At 42.6% G+C, this 17765-nt stretch overlaps 1 protein-coding gene and 1 long non-coding RNA gene across 30 annotated transcripts in view; one reads left to right on the plus strand and one right to left on the minus strand.

The window, feature by feature from the left end:
• The window catches only part of XRRA1 (X-ray radiation resistance associated 1), a 68956-nt gene that overhangs the window by 29254 nt on the left and 21937 nt on the right, over positions 1 to 17765 (minus strand). For 12 of the 29 annotated variants that reach the window (XM_086340827.1, XM_086340810.1, XM_086340808.1 and 9 more), the window contains 2 exons: positions 15130 to 15227; positions 9120 to 9253 (listed from right to left, as the gene is read on the minus strand). The exons of 7 other annotated variants lie outside the window; for them this stretch is intronic. Coding sequence is in view for 8 of the 22 variants with exons in the window: in XM_086340800.1 (XP_086196926.1) it covers positions 9120 to 9253; positions 15130 to 15227 (232 nt within the window). In the remaining 14 variants the exon portion in view is untranslated. Of the gene's footprint in view, positions 1 to 9119; positions 9254 to 15118; positions 15228 to 17765 lie in introns of all 29 variants that reach the window. 10 more of the 29 variants (XM_086340813.1, XM_086340822.1, XM_086340828.1 and 7 more) reach the window with 3 other exon arrangements.
• Positions 13795 to 16487, plus strand: LOC147358264 (uncharacterized). Its single transcript, XR_015142186.1, has 2 exons — positions 13795 to 13903; positions 16154 to 16487. It is a non-coding gene; the product is annotated as an uncharacterized LOC147358264 (long non-coding RNA).

The following is a 17765-nucleotide window of genomic DNA, read 5'->3' on the forward strand; positions in this document are numbered from 1 at the left end:
CAAAAACAAACACATAGGGATACCTGGTCACACGCACACATACACAAATGTGAATCACAGGCCTACAATAAGAGGACTGGAAAGTAGCCTTTCTTCTGAGCCTACTGCATTCCTGACACTGTGTTGTTTTACATCTGTCATCTCAGAGGAGCACTGGGAAGGACAGGTGTGATCTATCTCTTTTTCAGATGAAGAAATTCGAACTTAAGAGTCACTTGCCCAGAATCTCATAGTCAGAAAGTGCTAGAGCTCCAATTCGATTCCAAACTCCAGGCCCTTTCCACTACAGCGCCCACCTCGCACATCACATCTTCAAGCCCTATGTGAATTAAAGGGTGGGGAAGTGGAAGGGTAGCTGCTGGCTGGGTGAAAGAGAGGCTGAGAAAGGTAGACAGTGAGTTCAAGCCCAAAAGGACTGTTACCAGTTCACCTAAAGGCAGGAATATTTCAAAGGTGAATTTAAAGACAGCATACAGCCAGTTGTGCACTCATTCATTCATTCACACTGAAGACTTTTTTACACATATTTGTGGAGCCAGGTACAGGGAATACAAGGAGAAAAAGAGCACATTCTCCTCTCAAAGCTCTTATAGTCTCGTGGAGGAGACAGATGCTCAGCACACAGTGAGACCAATACTAGAGCAGAGGCAGGCACAAAACTTGATGGGAGTCACCCACTCAGGCGGGGGGAGCCCAGGGAAGGCAATGCTGAAGCTAGACCATGAAGACGGAGAGGGAGAGAACTCCCTGCTGGTCCAGTGGTTAGGACTGCTGGCTTTCACTGCTGAGGGCCCGGGTTCAATCCCTAGTTGGGGAACTAAAATCCCACAAGCCATGAGGTGTGGCCAAAGGAAAAAAGGAGAGAGAATTTGCTATTTTCTTAAGAACTGTGAGCTAAGGAGAGGAACAGGAAGACAAATCATTGTTTTGTGGCTGCAGCTGTAGTATTTTTAGGAGCTCTGGCTGGTCATGTGCCTCAACATGGGGCTCAGAGAAACACAGGCACGCACCTGTGGACAAACGGGGTGAGTCACTGAGAGGAGCAGGCCTGAGAGCTGACAGACAGAACTTCCGGGGTGCTCCACAATGCTCAGGACTGATACTCAGCATGGCCCCAGGCCTGAGTGTTAGATGCCTCGTTGTTTTTACAGTAAATTCTTCCTTTTTTGTTACTCTAATAGTGATGGATTTCTGTAGATTATAACCATGATAATTCTGACTAAAAGGAGGAAGGGGTCAGATACTCTTTCCAAAAGAGCCCTGGCAAGGTGAGGGGCAAGAGGCTTGAAATCCAAAGACCAGAGACACTCAACAGAGCATGAAGGAAGCCTTTAGCTCCTGGTATTTTTCAGGGTCACAGATCACTCTCTTCCTCTTCCTGATTCACACAGTGAATTTTTAATCTACCTGAAAGCAATTATAGGATGGTGCACAGAAGCTCTGTTGATCTATAGTTAATTGGCCAATCTTTATTTTACTCCAGTGAAATATGAAACAGCTAAGAAGTAAGACTTCAAAAAATTCCTCTTAAGCTCCATAATAAAAAAGCTAGCTCTGACCTGTCTCTTGTGAAAAGTCACACTACTTTGCCTTTTCAAAGTTCAGCTCCAATTATAACATAGAGGAGTTTCATTTTGTCTCTAAACACATGCCTTGAAATAGGGGGGCCATCAATATGTAGGTGAGGAAGACAAGATGCAAAGCTTCATAGGAAAGCATCAGACTCTCCCGCTGAGCCCTTCCCACAGCAGTTTTGGGAGAAGAGTTCTTTGAAGTGGCAGGAGTCCGTCAGTAATGAAGAAACCGAGATTTCCAGCTGTAGTGCTATTTTTATTATAGCTTCTCTTGGCAAAGGGAAGTGATACCATTTAAAATCTGGTAGCTTTAATGGAATTGTTTAGAAGGTAAGAGTCTGCCCTGGTGGCTGGGTTCCCATTCAGGAATGGGAATTCGAGTACCATATTGGAAAAAGCATGGGAGTGGGGATCAGGAGCCCTGGGCTCTGGTTCTGCTGTCACTGCTGCTTTGCTTGTTGTGTGGTTTCTAGATTCAAGTATCTCTGGGCCTAGTTGGTTGTGAGAGGTGAGGAAGAAAAGAATTCAGGCTGATGACCATGTTTCTAGCCTGGACAACTGCACAGCAGATGAAGAGCAGTGCCCATCAATGAGGCCAGAGGAGGAGATGCTGGCATGGGCATGTGTCTGATGAGTTTGATACGATAAGTAGGATACATGGGTGTATAGTTCAGATGACAAAAGTGAAGTAGAGAAATAACGTAAGACTTGGGAAGGGATGAGAACACTAAGAAAGACTAAAGATCAAGAAAAACAGTGGGTTCAGAGTGGACGATGGGGGACCAAAATTTAAGAGATTAGCAGAAAAGGGGAATCGACAGAGCATACTGAGTGTGGACATATGTGTAGGAAGAAAATGACAATAATACTTGTCTGAAGCCGCATTGCTTTCAAAGCATAAATATTTCAGTTGATACTCTGATGTAAACAGGAGTATATTTATTCTCTCTTTCTTATATGTAAAGAAATAGGAAGTACAGGGTAGTGAAGACTTGTCTTACTTCATGTAATAAGACTTTCCACTGGAAACAACTAGAACAATGAATAAAGTATATATATATATATATATATATATATATATTTTTTTTTTTTAAAGACCTATCATTTAGACCTACTGCATGATCCAGCAATCCCACTCCTGGGCATATATCTAGAGAGGACCATACTTTGAAAAGATACACACACCCCAGTGTTCACTGCAGCGCTATTTACAATAGCCAGGACATGGAAGCAACCTAAATGCCCATCAAAGAGGAATGGATAAAGAAGATGGGGTACATATATATACACACAATAGAGTACTGCTGCTGCTGCTGCTGCTGCTAAGTCACATCAGTCGTGTCCGACTCTGTGCGACCCCATAGACGGCAGCCCACCAGGCTCCCCGTCCCTGGGATTCTCCAGGCAAGAGTACTGGAGTGGGTTGCCATTTCCTTCTCCAATGCATGAAAGTGAAAAGTGAAAGTGAAGTTGCTCAGTCATGTCTGACTCTTCACGACCCCATAGACTGTAGCCTACCAGGCTCCTCCGTCCATGGGATTTTCCAGGCAAGAGTACTGGAGTGGGTTGCCATTGCCTTCTCCACAATAGAGTATTACTCAGCCATAAAAAAGAATGAAATAGTGCCATTTGCAGCAACATAGATGGACCTAAAGATTGTCATAACGAGTGAAGTAAGTCAGAGAAAGACAAACATTATGTGATATTGCTTATATGTGGAATCTACAAAGTGGTACAGATGAACTTATTTATGAATCAGAAATAAGAGTCACAGATGGAGAAAACAAACTTATGGTTACCAGGGAGGAGAGGAGGAGGGAGGGATAAATTGGGAGATTGGGACTGACATACACACTATTATATATAAAACAGATTAACTAATAAGGACATACAGTATAGCACAGGGGACTCTCTACTCAATACCCTGTAATGACCTATATGGGAAGAGAATCTAAGAAAGAGTAGATATATGTATATGTATAAGCGATTAACTTTTCTGTACACCTGAAATGAACACAACATAAATCAACTATTTCCAATCAATTAAAAAAAAAACAAAAAACAAATAAAAAGATGTAAGAGATGCAAAGACAGTAAAGTACTGTGCCAAAATCTAAAACTCCAGAGACAGGAATTTCCCTCGAGGTCCAGTGTTAAGATTTCACCTTGCAATGCAGGGGGTGCAGGTTTCATCTCTGGTTAGGGAGCTAAGATCTCATAGGCCTTGCAGCCAGAAAGCCAAAACAAACAACAGAAGCAATACTGTAACAAGTTCAATAAAGATTTTTTAAATGGTCCACGTTAAAAAAAAAATCTTAAAAAAAAAAAAAATAAAACTCCAGAGATAGAAACCGGGCATAAAAAGCTACTTTTGCCATAAGGATATTTGCTGATGTTATTGAAAGAGAAGGTGGGGCATATAATTGGAGGTCCTCACTTGAATCTGGGATCCTAAAAAAAGGTACCCTCAGAATCAGAACTAAGCCCATTCCTCTCATCCCCAAATCACGGGAAAACTACCTTGGAGTGAACAGAGAAGGGGAAGGTGGAGGGCAAGCTGGTCTTCCTGAAAAACTCCAGCTGATATTTGTATCATTGGAGTGGTTCATAAAATAGCCAGCTAGTTTATTTAGTTTAAAATGATTCCATACCAGGCACCTAGGCACCTGGCCAAAATAAATGGAAAGGCTCATGGTCCTGCAGACTAAATACCATGAGCCAACTCTCTCCCAAGTATAAACTATAAAATCCAGACTATATATACATACATACATATATATATATATAAAAGACAATCTTCTTTAGGGCATCTGGGAACTAATAAGCTGTGAAAAGTTAGGGCACCAAGATTTGGAAGAAGGAGAAAACTTGAAGGGATTCATGTAACATTTGGGGCCACTTTTCGCCTAGGGCTCTCTGCTGACTCCAGAAGTGGCTGAGAAGCTAAGCAGAGATTCTGACAACCTTGCTAGTCCAGGAGGCCAAAAACTGGAGTCCAGAGTATGTCACAGAAAGGGAGCCCCAATCAACTGCCCGTTTTAAGTTAGGGCAGTGCAGGACTAAATCCAAAGAGGAAGTGTGAACTAGAAAACTGTGATCCTGGCAGGGACTGAAGACTATTCAAACAACTTCAATTTCTGTAAATGAATTAAGCTGATTTGGAGTTATTGGTGACCTATATAGCCAAAAGAACTCTAGATCTGGTGAGGAAAAAAAGTGATTTGAGTTGCCCACAGGGGGAGTCATGGTTTCTCATTCAGTTCCTGACTATCTACACTTAAAACTGCTGCTGCTGCTGCTGCTAAGTCACTTCAGTCGTGTCTGACTCTGTGCGACCCCATAGACGGCAGCCCACCAGGCCCCACTGTCCCTGGGATTCTCCAGGCAAGAACACTCGAGTGGGTTGCCATTTCCGTCTCCAATGCATGAAAGTGAAAAGTGAAAGTGAAGTCGCTCAGTCGTGTCCGACTCTTAGCAACCCCATGGACTGCAGCCTACCAGGCTCCTCTGTCCATGGGAATCAAACTTTAATAAAATGAAATATTCAGCTCCTCAGTCACACTAACCACATTTCAAGTGCTCAATACAACTAGTGGCTACCATATTGGACAATGTGGATATAGAACATTTCCAACAATATAGAGAATGCTAATGAATGCTTTCAAACATAACTAGAAAATATCTGCAAATTGGTGCTAAGTCTGGGGTATGAAAGGCATGGTGGTCCATACCAGAAAGTGGGCGAGTGTGACGATTCAAAGGAAGAATGGAAATTTAGCCTGTGAAGGGACCTGGTAAACTCACAAACCTACTTTTTGGTTCTCTCCCCAGTTCTCACATCATTAGAAAAGATGCACTAAGCCACTGACAAAATAACCACACTTTTTTTACTGACCAATAACATGAGGGCTATTATAATAGGAAGCGCCAAACTGAAGCCCTAGGAATTTTGCTTCCAAAACAGTAAATCAAAGATAATTCCACATCTCTGAGGTAACTGCAGAGATTACTGCAAACTGGAAGACTGGAAAGGTAGAAGGATGATGAGTCCTGTAACATCCCTGTTTATCTTGTTTATTTGACTTGTGCAGAAGACAGGTCTCAAAGAATGACTGTAAATTACTCAATCATATGGTGATTCCAATTTCAGCCACTGTTCCCTTTGTGAACTCTTCTTACTGTAGCACATCAACACAGCCCCTAGCGCTTGTGATACAGCTAAGGATCTTCCAGATGTTACTTTCTCTTTATTAATGAACAAGAACTACCAGAAGCAGTCTGCTTTCACCTGTCAGGGACAGCAGTATACCTTTGTTCTCTTCCCTGGGGGCTACATCAACTCTTTAGCTCTATCATAACCTAATCCATGGAAATCTTGATTATTTTGGTATTCCACAGAACACTATGTTGATTAGAGCTAATGGGCAGGAAATGCAAATACTTTAGATGCATCAGTATGGACTGTGCCACAGGATGGAGGTAGATCTTACAAAAATTCAAGAAACTGACACCGTGATGAATGTTCTTGATGTCCAGGTATCTGGAGCATGTTGGAATATACCTCCAATGTGAAAGACATCTTTCACTGCCTTCTACTAAGAAAAAGTTACAAAGCTTTGTTGGCGATTTTTTATTTGGGCAGCCACACATAAAACATTTGTGCTGTTCTGATCCATTTACTGAGGCTGCTAGTTTTGTGTGGGAAGAGCAAGGCAAGGCTCTGCAACAGGTCCAGTTGCCATGCAAGTTGTTCTCTGGGCATTATGTCATTTACCAAGGGTATTGGGTGTTATGACTCAGCAGGTCCAACTGTGTTCTCTCTAAGGCTGTATAGATAGGGTTACCATATATCCTGGTTTTCAAGGACAGTTTGAATTTTCACCTGTTATCGCCAAATAATTAATAGTGATGCTTTTCCCTCTCAATGATGTTCCTGGTTTGGATGATAAATAGAGTGAATGGTCACTCACTCTATGAACAGAGCCTTTTTAAGGCATCAATTACAGAATCATAATTTGAACAAAGTTATGCTCTGTTCTTCATGTAACTATTTTCCTTTTGAAAGACAGCTTCTAGCTTACTCCTGAATGTTGGTAGAGACTGAACACCTGACCACGAGACACTAAGGTGACCACACTTCCTGAGCTGTGCATCATGACCTGAATGCTCAGAACTCCCTCAGCACGTGAAAATAACATTGGAGATCAGCTCAAGCAAATCTGGAAAGTTGAATGAATTAACATTGCTTAGATTTCTATGATGCCTACTCCTGCTGAACTGTTTCTTCTCCGTCAACCCATAACTAATGTTCCATGACCACTGGGTGTAGGAGAACAATATGCAACTGGATTTACAAACGATTTTGCATGATATGCTGATACTAACCAAAACCAGACCGTTGCAGGATTATAACTCCATACAAAGGTGGCTCTGAAAAGACAGGGGAGGAGAAATCCTCCCAAGAGATAAAACCCAGAACAATAGATCTGACTGTTCATTTTCCTTGGTTGGTGAGACAGCCAAAAGTGCAGGTCTATGCTGATTCATGGGCAGTGGTTTAGCTGATGAGTCAAAGCTTGGAAACCATAATGTAGAACTGCTGACAGGGAGGACTGAGGGAGAATTATGTGAATGGACCTCTCAGAATGAATAGGATGAGAATTATTTGTATCTCGCATGAATTCTTGCAAAGACTATCCACTTCAGATAAGACTCTCAATGATCAGGTGAACAAGATGACCCATTCCATGAATGTCGGTTAGATACCCTGCTACTTGCAAAATGGCCTTGGCAGCAGGGAAGAAGTCTACATACTTCCCCTCCACAAAGTTCATTTGGCTACCAGTCCTATTGAACACCCAATCTGCCAATAACAGAGGCTAATGCTGAGTTGCTAACAGGCACCATTTCTAGGAGGATTAGCCAACCATCCAGTAGAAGGATGACTAGAGTGGACATTTACTTTCATAAAAGGAGCAGTGATTTTTTTTTTCTTACTGAAATATGTATGTATTTGAGACATGGATTTTCCCTGCCTAACCAGAGTGTTCTGCCAAGCATCACAATCTGTGGATTTACAGAATGTCTTATTCATTATTTAAATAGCACACATAACATTGCTTTTAACCGTGGAACACATTTCATTGCAAAGAAGTACAATAATGGACTCAAGGACATGGAGTTTAATTTTTTGCCATGTACTCCATCACACACAAGTAGCTGACCTAACAGAATTGTACAACAGTCTTCTGACAACTTATTTATTCCACTAGCTAGGAGGCTACCCACTGTGAGGTTGGATGCTGACTTACAGGATGGAGTGTCACATAAACTAGCAACTAAAACTGATTCTGTTTTTCTCACATCGGATCATAAGGGCCTAGGAATGAATGAATGAAAATGAAAGCCGCTCATCTTACAATTTGTTTCTAATTCCTGCAGCTCTGAGTTCTTAAGTTAGAGCTCTGAGTTTCCTTGGGAGGAATACTTTTACAGGGAACACAAAAATAGTTTGACTTAACCGGAAGTTAAGTTTACTACTGGCCTCTTGGGTTCTTTATTCCACTGAACCAACAGGCAGGGAAAGAGGGGTTTATTATATTGGCTGGGTGACTGATACCAATTATCAGAAAAAGTATGATTGCTGCTCTACCTTGAGGGCAAAAAGGAATATCTTCGGAATCCAAAGAATTATCTGGTATTCCTCTTAAAAGCATCATGTCTATTAGTCAAAGTTGATGGAATTTCTGCAAGATGAACAGAGTTCTGGAGTGGGATGATTGTGACAGTTGCCCAACAGTGTGAATGTACTTAATGTTGCTGAATGGTACACTTAAAATGGTTAAGAAAGAAAGGCTTCTGAGAGGGAAAGAGGACAGTCTGAGGTAGCCCTTGGAATATGTACAGAAGCAACATAAGAAGAGAAAGTAATGGTCATAAGCCTGCTCTCTGGAGTCAGATGGACTTGGTTCAAATTCTGCCTCTGCGATTTGGCTTTGTAACTCTGGTTGAGTTAATTTACCTGTGCCTCAATTTCCTCATCTATAAAATGAGGGTGATGATAATAGGACACTTACCTCATAGGGTTGTGAGGATTAAACGAGTTCGTATATATTAAGAGTGTCAGAATAGTATCTGACACATAGTAAGCATTACACATGTATTACTATTATTAAGAGAGAAAGGGCCAGTACATTCTGGCCAGAAGGCACAGCCTCAGCAAATGTGCAAATGGAAATATGCAAAGCTTATTTAGAGGGTTCATGAAGGGGAATAGTCTGGCAAGAGCAATAGCCACAACTTACGAATGAGCAATCAGAGGAAAGGACAGTGACATGCAGACACCCGTGTCACTCCCTATTGGGGAGGGGTGTGGACTCCCTAGCTGAGGCCTCCCCAACTTTTGGGGCTTTGCATCTACCGGTACCTTTACTGGGAGCTTTAGTAGGTGGCATTCTCCCGGCTTTGAACACTTACAGTCTTTCCTTACAGCCCTTTAGAACTGCTTTGGACTATTTGTTTGGATACTTGTACTCTGGGACTTACTGCTCTGCAACAGCCAAACTCGGTGGCAGAGAGGTGAGGCCATTGCCTGTGAGGAGCAGGACACGGAGGTGTGGCAGAATCCCCAGGTCACAGATGGCCTCCGCCGTCAGGCTGTTGAAGGAAAGGTCCAGGAACTATGGTGCAAAGATAGAAGACAGAGAAACAGAAGCACTCCTCGTGACAATCATGCTCCTACATGAGGTGGGAGCTGGCTACTTTTTTTTTTTAACTTTCCAGGGGGCCCATCAACCAGACTAAAACCCTCCTGACTCTCTGAATTAACATTCAAGGTCTACAAGAGTTACTTCCCAACCAATTCCAGCCTTTGCTCCCATATTGCAAGCTTTTGCTTATCTTGCGGTGCTAGCCAAAGTGACTCCTCCCTATTCCTTGCCCCATCCCATCCAGAGATCTTTGCTTGAGCTTTTCACTCAGGAATGCCCTCTTTCTATGTATCAAAATCCAAGCCCTAAAAGGCCAGCTCAAAAGCTCCCTCCTTCTGAAAGCTTTTTTCATTCCCAGCCAGATGGACTCTCTCCCTCCTCTGACTTTGAGTGCTTTATCTAGACTGCTTCCAGGGTATTTCTCGTAGTCAGCCAGGTAACTGTGATAACGGGATATAAGGCTGAGGACTAGAGATTTTGGTGCATGGATGTGCCAAGCGAGCAGGTCCTGGTGCACAGCGGTAGGCTAGGCTATAAACTCCGAGGTGAAGTGCCTTGCCACTGTAATCTAGCACAGGCCCTGGCACAGTAGGTGCACATAAAATAAGCAGCTGAAATGAACTGGCTTATGAGGACAATGACCCAAACTGTCACCTCATCATAAAGCACATTCTAACTAGCCACCGAGATTCATGATACAGTCGACTTGGGTTAGGGGGCCAGCCAGGAAACTGAGTTTCTCTCTGCAAACACAAAGGCAATCATGATAAATGGTATCACTCCAGTCTTTGTTTTCTTTCCATAACAGACTCTCTGGACACCTTCTTTAGCTCTTTGCTCCCTTCCCTCCCTCTCTGTAATAGGGATGAACCTTTTTTATTTTATTACCTGGTAATCACTAAAGGGATGTTGCCTATAAAATTAAATTATACGTAATGGCCCATCTCTGGGAATCCTGCCTCCCAGGTAATGAGCCATAAGCTAAAATTCTCTGTTTAGCTCACAGGAAAACTCCTGAACAGGCCCACCTCTGAATGACTGCAGGAAGGAAGAAATTAACACTTCCCCTCAGGAGGCTGACTAATCCAGGAAATGTTTGACTTTATTCCTTCCTCTTTTAGTAGAAAAGAAGCCTGAATTCTAACTCAGGCAAGATGGCTCTTTGGGACATTAGTTCACCATCTTCTTGGTTTGCTGGCTTTCTGAATAAATTCACTATTCAGTGCCCCAACAACTTGTCTCTTGATTTACTGGCCTGTTGTGTGGCGAGCAGTACTTGGTAGCACATCCACCCACACACACCACTGACCCTTACTGAATGGGGCCAGTTTCAGCATCTTACACAGCTGGTGCAGGGGCAAGGTCTCTAGTCTACTGCTTCAGTAAAACACAGTCAATCACACATAAACACAACTGACTCTAGGTCACTGTCAGAGGAGGGCTGGGTTTGGTTTGATTCCACTGCAGCAATTAACTGATACCCCCCGTAGACCTGGCTTTAAGTCCTGACTAACTGTGATATTGGACAAATTACTTAAACTGAGCTTCCTTATGTATAAAGTAGAAATAATAATGGATTTTTATGAGAAATTGTGTAGGTAAAGCCTTTAGCATAGAGCCTGGAACACAGTAAATGCTTAATGATGCCTGTCATGGTCATCACCATCCCTTCATTCAAGGCCTGTATACTGAAGGCTTACTGTGAACCAGTCCATGCCCTGTGTGAGCTCACAGCCTAGTCAGGCAGCTAGATACATAATGTGTGTCTGTTAAGTAGCAATGCTACCAGCATAGATGTTTGACCTCTACCAGGGGCTTCAGATGGGCTTCACACAGCAGGTAACACTTAAGCTGTCCTAGAGACTAGCTGGTATTCATCAAATTGTTCAATCATCAAAAAAGCAAGAGAGTTAAAGAAAAACATCTACTTCTGCTTTATTGACTACGTCAAAGCCTTTGACTGTGTGGATCACAATAAACTGTGGAAAATTCTGAAAGAGATGGGAATACCAGATCACCTGACCTGCCTCCTGAAAAATCTGTATGCAGATCAAGAAGGAACAGTTAGAACTGGACATGGAACAATGGACTGGTTCCAAATCAGGAAAGGAGTACATCAAAGCTGTATATTGTCACTCTGCTTATTTAACTTATATGCAGAGTACATCATGCAAGTTGCCAGGCTGGCTGAAGCACAAGCTGGAATCAAGACTGCTGGGAGAAATATCAATAACCTCAGATATGCAGATGACACCACCCTTATGGCAGAAAGCGAAGAAGAACTCAAGAGCCTCTTGATGAAAGTGAAAGAGGAGAGTGAAAAAGTTGGCTTAAAGCTCAACATTCAAAAAACTAAGGTCATGGCATCCAGCCCCATCACTAATAGCAAATAGATGGGAACACAGTGGAAACAGTGACAGACTTTGGTTTTTTGGGCTCCAAAATCACTGCAGATGGTGACTGCAGCCATGAAATTAAAAGATGCTTGCTCCTTGGAAGAAAAGTTATGACCAACCTAGACAGCGTATTAAAAAGCAGAGACATCACTTTGCCAACAAAGGTCTGTCTAGTCAAGGCTATGGTTCTTCCAGTGGTCATGTATCGATGTGAGACTTGGACTAAAAAGAAAGCTGAGTGCCAAAGAACTGATGCTTTTGAACTGTGGTGTTGGAGAAGACTCTTGAGAATCCCTTGAACTGAAAGGAGATCAAACCAGTCAATCCTAAGGGAAATCAGTCCTGAATATTCATTGGAAGGACTGATGTTGAAGCTGAAACTCCAATACTTTGTGAAGTATTAACTGTATTAACCTGATGCAAAGAACTGACTCACTGGAAAAGACCCTGATGCTGGGAAAGATTGAAGGTAGGAGGAGAAGGGGACAACAGAGGATGAGATGGTGGCATGGCATCACCAACTCGATGGACATGAGTTTGAGCAAGCTCCAGGAGTTGGTGATGGACAGGTAGGCCTGGGATGCTGCATTCCACAGGGTTGCAAAGAGTCAGACACAACTGAGCGACTGAACTGAATCCTCTTCTTCCAAGGCTCTCTACAGTCTCTTCTGTTTCCTCTTGGGCTCATCTATCACCATATTCTACTGTGTCTCACTGCATTCCAACCATACTGAGCTGTTCCATCAGTGTTCTAGCTCAGAAATTGGCAAACGAAGGCCTGTAAGCCATATCCAGCCTGCTGTCTGTTTCGTATGGCCTGTGAGCTAAGAATGCTTTGTATGTTTTTAAATGGTTGGGGGAAAAAAACACAATGATATAACATTGTATGAGAATTAAATAAAATTCAAATTTCAGCATCAGAAAGTTTTATGAGAACATAGCCCTGCCCATTTGCTTACGTACTGTCTACAGCTGCTTTCCTTCTACAACAGCAGAGTGGACTAGTTATGACAGTTATGACTAGTTACAAGCCTAGGGGCTGCAGAGCCTAAAACAGTCACTGTCTGGCCTCTTACAGAAAAAGTTTGCCGACCCTTGCTCTGGCTGTTTTGCTATTTAATGTTGGGTCCAAATCTGCTTTCTACGGAAGTAAGGACAGTTCAAAGAAATGAATAGTCTTAGAACTTGCACGGCAAAGATCACAGCTGGCCCAGAATTTACAGAGGGGGAGACGTAAGTTCCACCGAGAGGGTAAGTTATTTGGCCAAGGAGGTTAGGGGAAAGCAAGGGTGGACCAAGACTACAAACAAGGTGTCCTGACTTTTAAGGCAGTTCTCCAGCTGACTCTTTTTCAGACTTGTGATCAGAGAATAAAATCATGACAAAGCTGTTTTTCTAAACTGACTCCTGAAGAGTTCTACTCTGGGTGACAGCCTTTCTGGCAAACAAGGAGAGAAGATTCCTAACTTGGATGTTGCATCTGCTGAGTCACATCAAGTTTCATTACACATTATTCACTGCTATTGGCTGCAAATTCAGGATATCTGATAGGTTTATCCTTTTTCTTAGAGAGCCCTCGCAAACCATAGAGAGAGGGGGAATAAATGACTGACCAGGAGATTTCCTCTTCTCATTTACATTCTGAATCTTGACTTTGTTCTCTTATATAAACAAATTCCCTTGGATAGGATTGGTCTGCTGGATAAATAATATTCATCAGTTGCAATCACACTATGAGGCAGGGCCTCCAAAAAGTCAATTAATGGTCAACCAGTAAGTCAGCTGTAGGGTCAGTGCCTGTAGTCACGTCCCCTCCCTGTGGGCCCACAGGCACTTGAAGTAGGAGGTTGAAATGGTTGGGGTAAGGAAGGTAGGAGTCTCTGAACAATGTACAACATACAGGAGCTCAATAACTACTTTTTAAAAAGCAAAATAACAAATTAATGGAAACCTGTAAGAAGCTCCCAAGCCTGTAGGTAAAGAAGTGGCTCCCTATATCTCTAGAGCTTCTGGAACCTGTTTCCCTCTGTTTATAATAAACTCTGGTATGACATGTTTTTTAACCTAGCACAAAGCTGCATGAGTTGTTGTAAATTTTCTCTCTTTCTCTCCTTTCAAGGACTTTCAAGAACTTCACTTCCTGGATAAGTATGAGAACCACTCCTGTCAGAAATCATAGTAAAGCACTGTGAGCCTCAATATGACTGGAAACCATGGAGAAAAGGTACCATTACATTCAGTATAGCATGCTTTAAAAATACAAGGACGTATAATCCACTTCAGGAAGATCACCATCCCAAGTGGTTAAAACACCTTAAAACTTTGGCATGTAACTCTTAAAAGTGCACTCTTGTGGAAGGTTTCTCTCTGGTCAGACCGGGTTAAATGAGGTTTTTATGAAGAATGGCTGTCTCTTGATGTTTGTACATTAAATAGTTTAAGTTACCAGTTCTTTGAGGCAAACCCCAAGGATCATGACATGCAGACATTTTGGTGAGGTGTGACTCTGAAGATTTTCTAGAAGGCCAACATGTAAGGGAGAGCCCGTTACTTAGTGAGTGAGCCTGGCCAGATGCCTGCCCCACACCTCAATCCAGCTCTGCTGTTCTCTACTCTCTGTGCACGCAGATTCTCAGGTGGTGACAAAAGCTTTGCTTTTTTGTGAAACAAAATTACCCTAAAGTTTTCATAGATGCTGATAGGTGATTAACTTGAAGTATGAGAACATGTATAGAAGATGCATGACTATGGGAAATATGGGAGAAAGATTTCCAAGAAGAGCGCAATTTTTAAAAATATTTTCAAATACAAAACAGCTGTGGATATACAGATGTCAAGAGTCTGCTATAGAACTTAGAGAGGCTCCGTTTTATTCATACTCATCCCTGAGTCTATGGCCCATAACCTTATCCAAGCTCATTGGAACCAATCTGGCTGATTCATACCAGGGTGGGTCTCAGGAATAAGTTCACAACACCTCCCATTCAGCTGGGCTAGTCTGCTGTGCCTAGCACTTAACCCCCATGCCTCAACCCCCACTGGATCCAGATGTCCCCTCAAATTCTTTGTCCTAAAATACTCTATTTAAACTCACTCTCCTGTATGGCAAAACCAATACAATATTGTAAAGTAATTAGCCTCCAATTAAATAAATTTATATTAAAAAAAATAAACTCACTCTCCTACACAGACTACTTTGGCATTTATTTTCCAAGACCATGTACCATGGCCATGGGTATAGTGTATTCTCATCCAACTGCCATCACCTCCACCAACCCACTCCTTTATCATCACCACCAACTCCACCACCCTCCCCAGAGGACCACCTGAAGCAAGGTAGCTATAAAGGCCCAGAGAGCTCCTTCCCAAAAATTAGGACCAGTAGACTCCTTACACCCATTCCTTACAGGGAAACAGGTGGGCACCAAAAACTCCCTACCTCCAACTTACTTCCAAGGACTTAAAGTCTCCGTATTTCACATAGACTGTTTTGATGCCGTTAAATGCGAGCTCCAGTTCCTTTAAGACTGGAAACGTGTGAAATGCCTCTAAAGAGGGAGGAGAAAGAGGGAAATTGTAACTTGTAAAAGACATAAGAGAAAGATAAAATGGTGGTCATTTGCTGGGTTCCCACTGGGTTAGGCCCAGCATTGCGTAAAGTGCTTTACTTACATGGACTCTTAATCTCTAACAACTCTGAAAAAGAGTGATTACTACTTCCATTCCACTGCTGAAGAACCCAAGGCTCAACCAGGCTAAGTGATTTGCTAGAAATAGAATTGCTAAATGGAAAGATCAAGAACTGAATCTAACTCCAAAGCCCATTTTAAAAAATGATCCTTATTATTTCTGATTATAAAAGTAAACATTTCCACCAAAGTTTTTTAGAAAAATAAGAAAAATCAAAGTTCCTTTTAATCTCAATACCTAGAGATAACTATTCCAAGTTTCACATATAGTACTCTAGAGTTTTTATGTGTATACTGAAATACACACACACACACACACACACACTTCTTTCTACAAAAAGGGACTCATACTACACACACTGTCCTGTGACTTGCTTTTTTTTCCCCCTTAACAATATGATTTAAAGATGTTCTAAGTCAAAACATACAGATCTGCATAATGTTTGAATTATGTTCTACAGTATAGACATACCCTATTCTATTTAACCATACCCCTAGGGATAGTGGCTAGATTATCTGAATAAAAGCTTAAGAACACTTCCCCTTCTGCTTGAGAACTGGACCTTGAGTTAACTTTCTAGCCCTCTTCCATTGGTAACCTGAAAAAAAATGGTACAGTCACTGTGTTATTAAGCAAAACTGCAGTGGTAAAAATGACCCCAGGTTGGTAAGTCACATCTGGACTAGGAGAAACTAAGAATGAACTATACCTGTCTGAAGGGGGCGCCATAACTTTGGGCTTCTCTGGGTGTGGGCACTCCTGTGATTGGCCATGTCCTTTTCAGGAACTCTGGGGCCCTTGTCTATGGAGTGTAATAACAGCTATTTCCTCCTGTGGTGAATAAGGCTTCTAAGCCAGAGTGCTGGCATCAACCCATTGAGAGTGGCCAAAGAGCGGCTCACGGATGGCTACCTCAACAGCTACATGAACTGCTCAGGAACTGGCAAGAGGATTCCACTGAACATGAAGTGCTGAGGCTGTGCTGCTGGCATACGTGGGGAATTACCCAGAGCCTTCTAAGTGAACCTGGTGTCAAGTGTGGCCTATGTTGGTTTTGTGAGTTGGAATGTTCTAGAGAGTCAAATAGAAACATGTGCTTTCAGGGTATTTCCAATGAACATCCTTGTTCAAGTGTGTTTCTGTAGAATAAATTTTGGGGAGTGGAACTACTAGACTATGTTAAGAGACATTGCCAAACTACCTTCCAAAGATATTGCACCAATTTATTTCACTTGAATACGAGAGTACCCATTTCCCTACCAGTGCTGGCAAGTCATCAGTCCTTCTCATTTCTGTCAATATTTGATAGGCATAAAATAGTTCTTATGAGGTTGAGCATCTTTCCATATGCCTGCTGGCCTTTGTTTTCAAACTCAGGCTCCTGAGATACCACACTGTTTCCTCAAGGACAGGGACTTTGTCACACACTTCTTTAAAAACACCCTTCAAACTCCATGCATTCAAAACTGAATTCATCCTATTTCTCCCTAAACCTGCCTTTCTTATACTGCTGTCTGTCTCAGTAAATCCCCTTGGTTCTTCTCTTTCTTTACATGCCCCTTAGTTACCACGTCTGGTTTATTTCCACCTCCTCTCTCACTCTGTCTCTCTCAATCCCCTCTACCCTTGTGGCCACAGCCCCAGGTGAGGCCTCACCTCCCCTCTCCTGGAAAAATGCAACCATCTCCCAGGTTTCCTGGCTCCCATCTTACAATCCATGCTCCTCACAGACACTACTGAGTCTCGATTTCAAAGCCTTCCAAGGTTCTCTTTTGCCTGCAGATTTAAGCCCATGTCACTCAGTGCCCCTGATAATATGGGGCCCCTTGCCCACCTTCCTAGTCTCCATTCTCCTCTGCCTATATCTCTTGCACACATACAAAGCTTCTTCAGGGTCCCTGGTCAGGCACTGCTGCCCCCCATCTGTTGTTCTGTTGGCCTGAAATGCCTTCTCACCTTCTAATTTCTGAGTCACTCCTATTTGTGTTTTAGATCTCAGCTTACATACTCCTTTTCTCACAAGTATCTTCTGACACTCGAGGCCCAGTTGATTTTCTGATTCCCTCTATCGTTGCACTTATTGTATCCTGCTATAACTGAGCTCAGAAGAACAGAAAACTGGACACACTGATTTCTAAAAGCCAAACAGTCATACTGTCCTGACACCCAGCAGGGGTCGCTGTGGATTTGCTGAATAAACAAGAAGGCTTTACACTCCTATAGTTCTCAGCCGGAGAAGGAAATGGCAACCCACTCCAGTGTTCTTGCCTGGAGAATCCCAGGGACGGGGGAGCCTGGTGGGCTGCCATCTATGGGGTCGCACAGAGTTGGACACAACTGAAGCGACTTGGCAAGAGCAGGAGTTCTCAGCAATGGCACCCCACTCCAGTACTCTT

The sequence above is a fragment of the Bos grunniens genome, chromosome 15, assembly GCF_055505025.1.
Source record: "Bos grunniens cultivar Pamir isolate PY7600 chromosome 15, Bosgru_T2T1.0, whole genome shotgun sequence".
Taxonomy (NCBI): domain Eukaryota; kingdom Metazoa; phylum Chordata; class Mammalia; order Artiodactyla; family Bovidae; genus Bos; species Bos grunniens.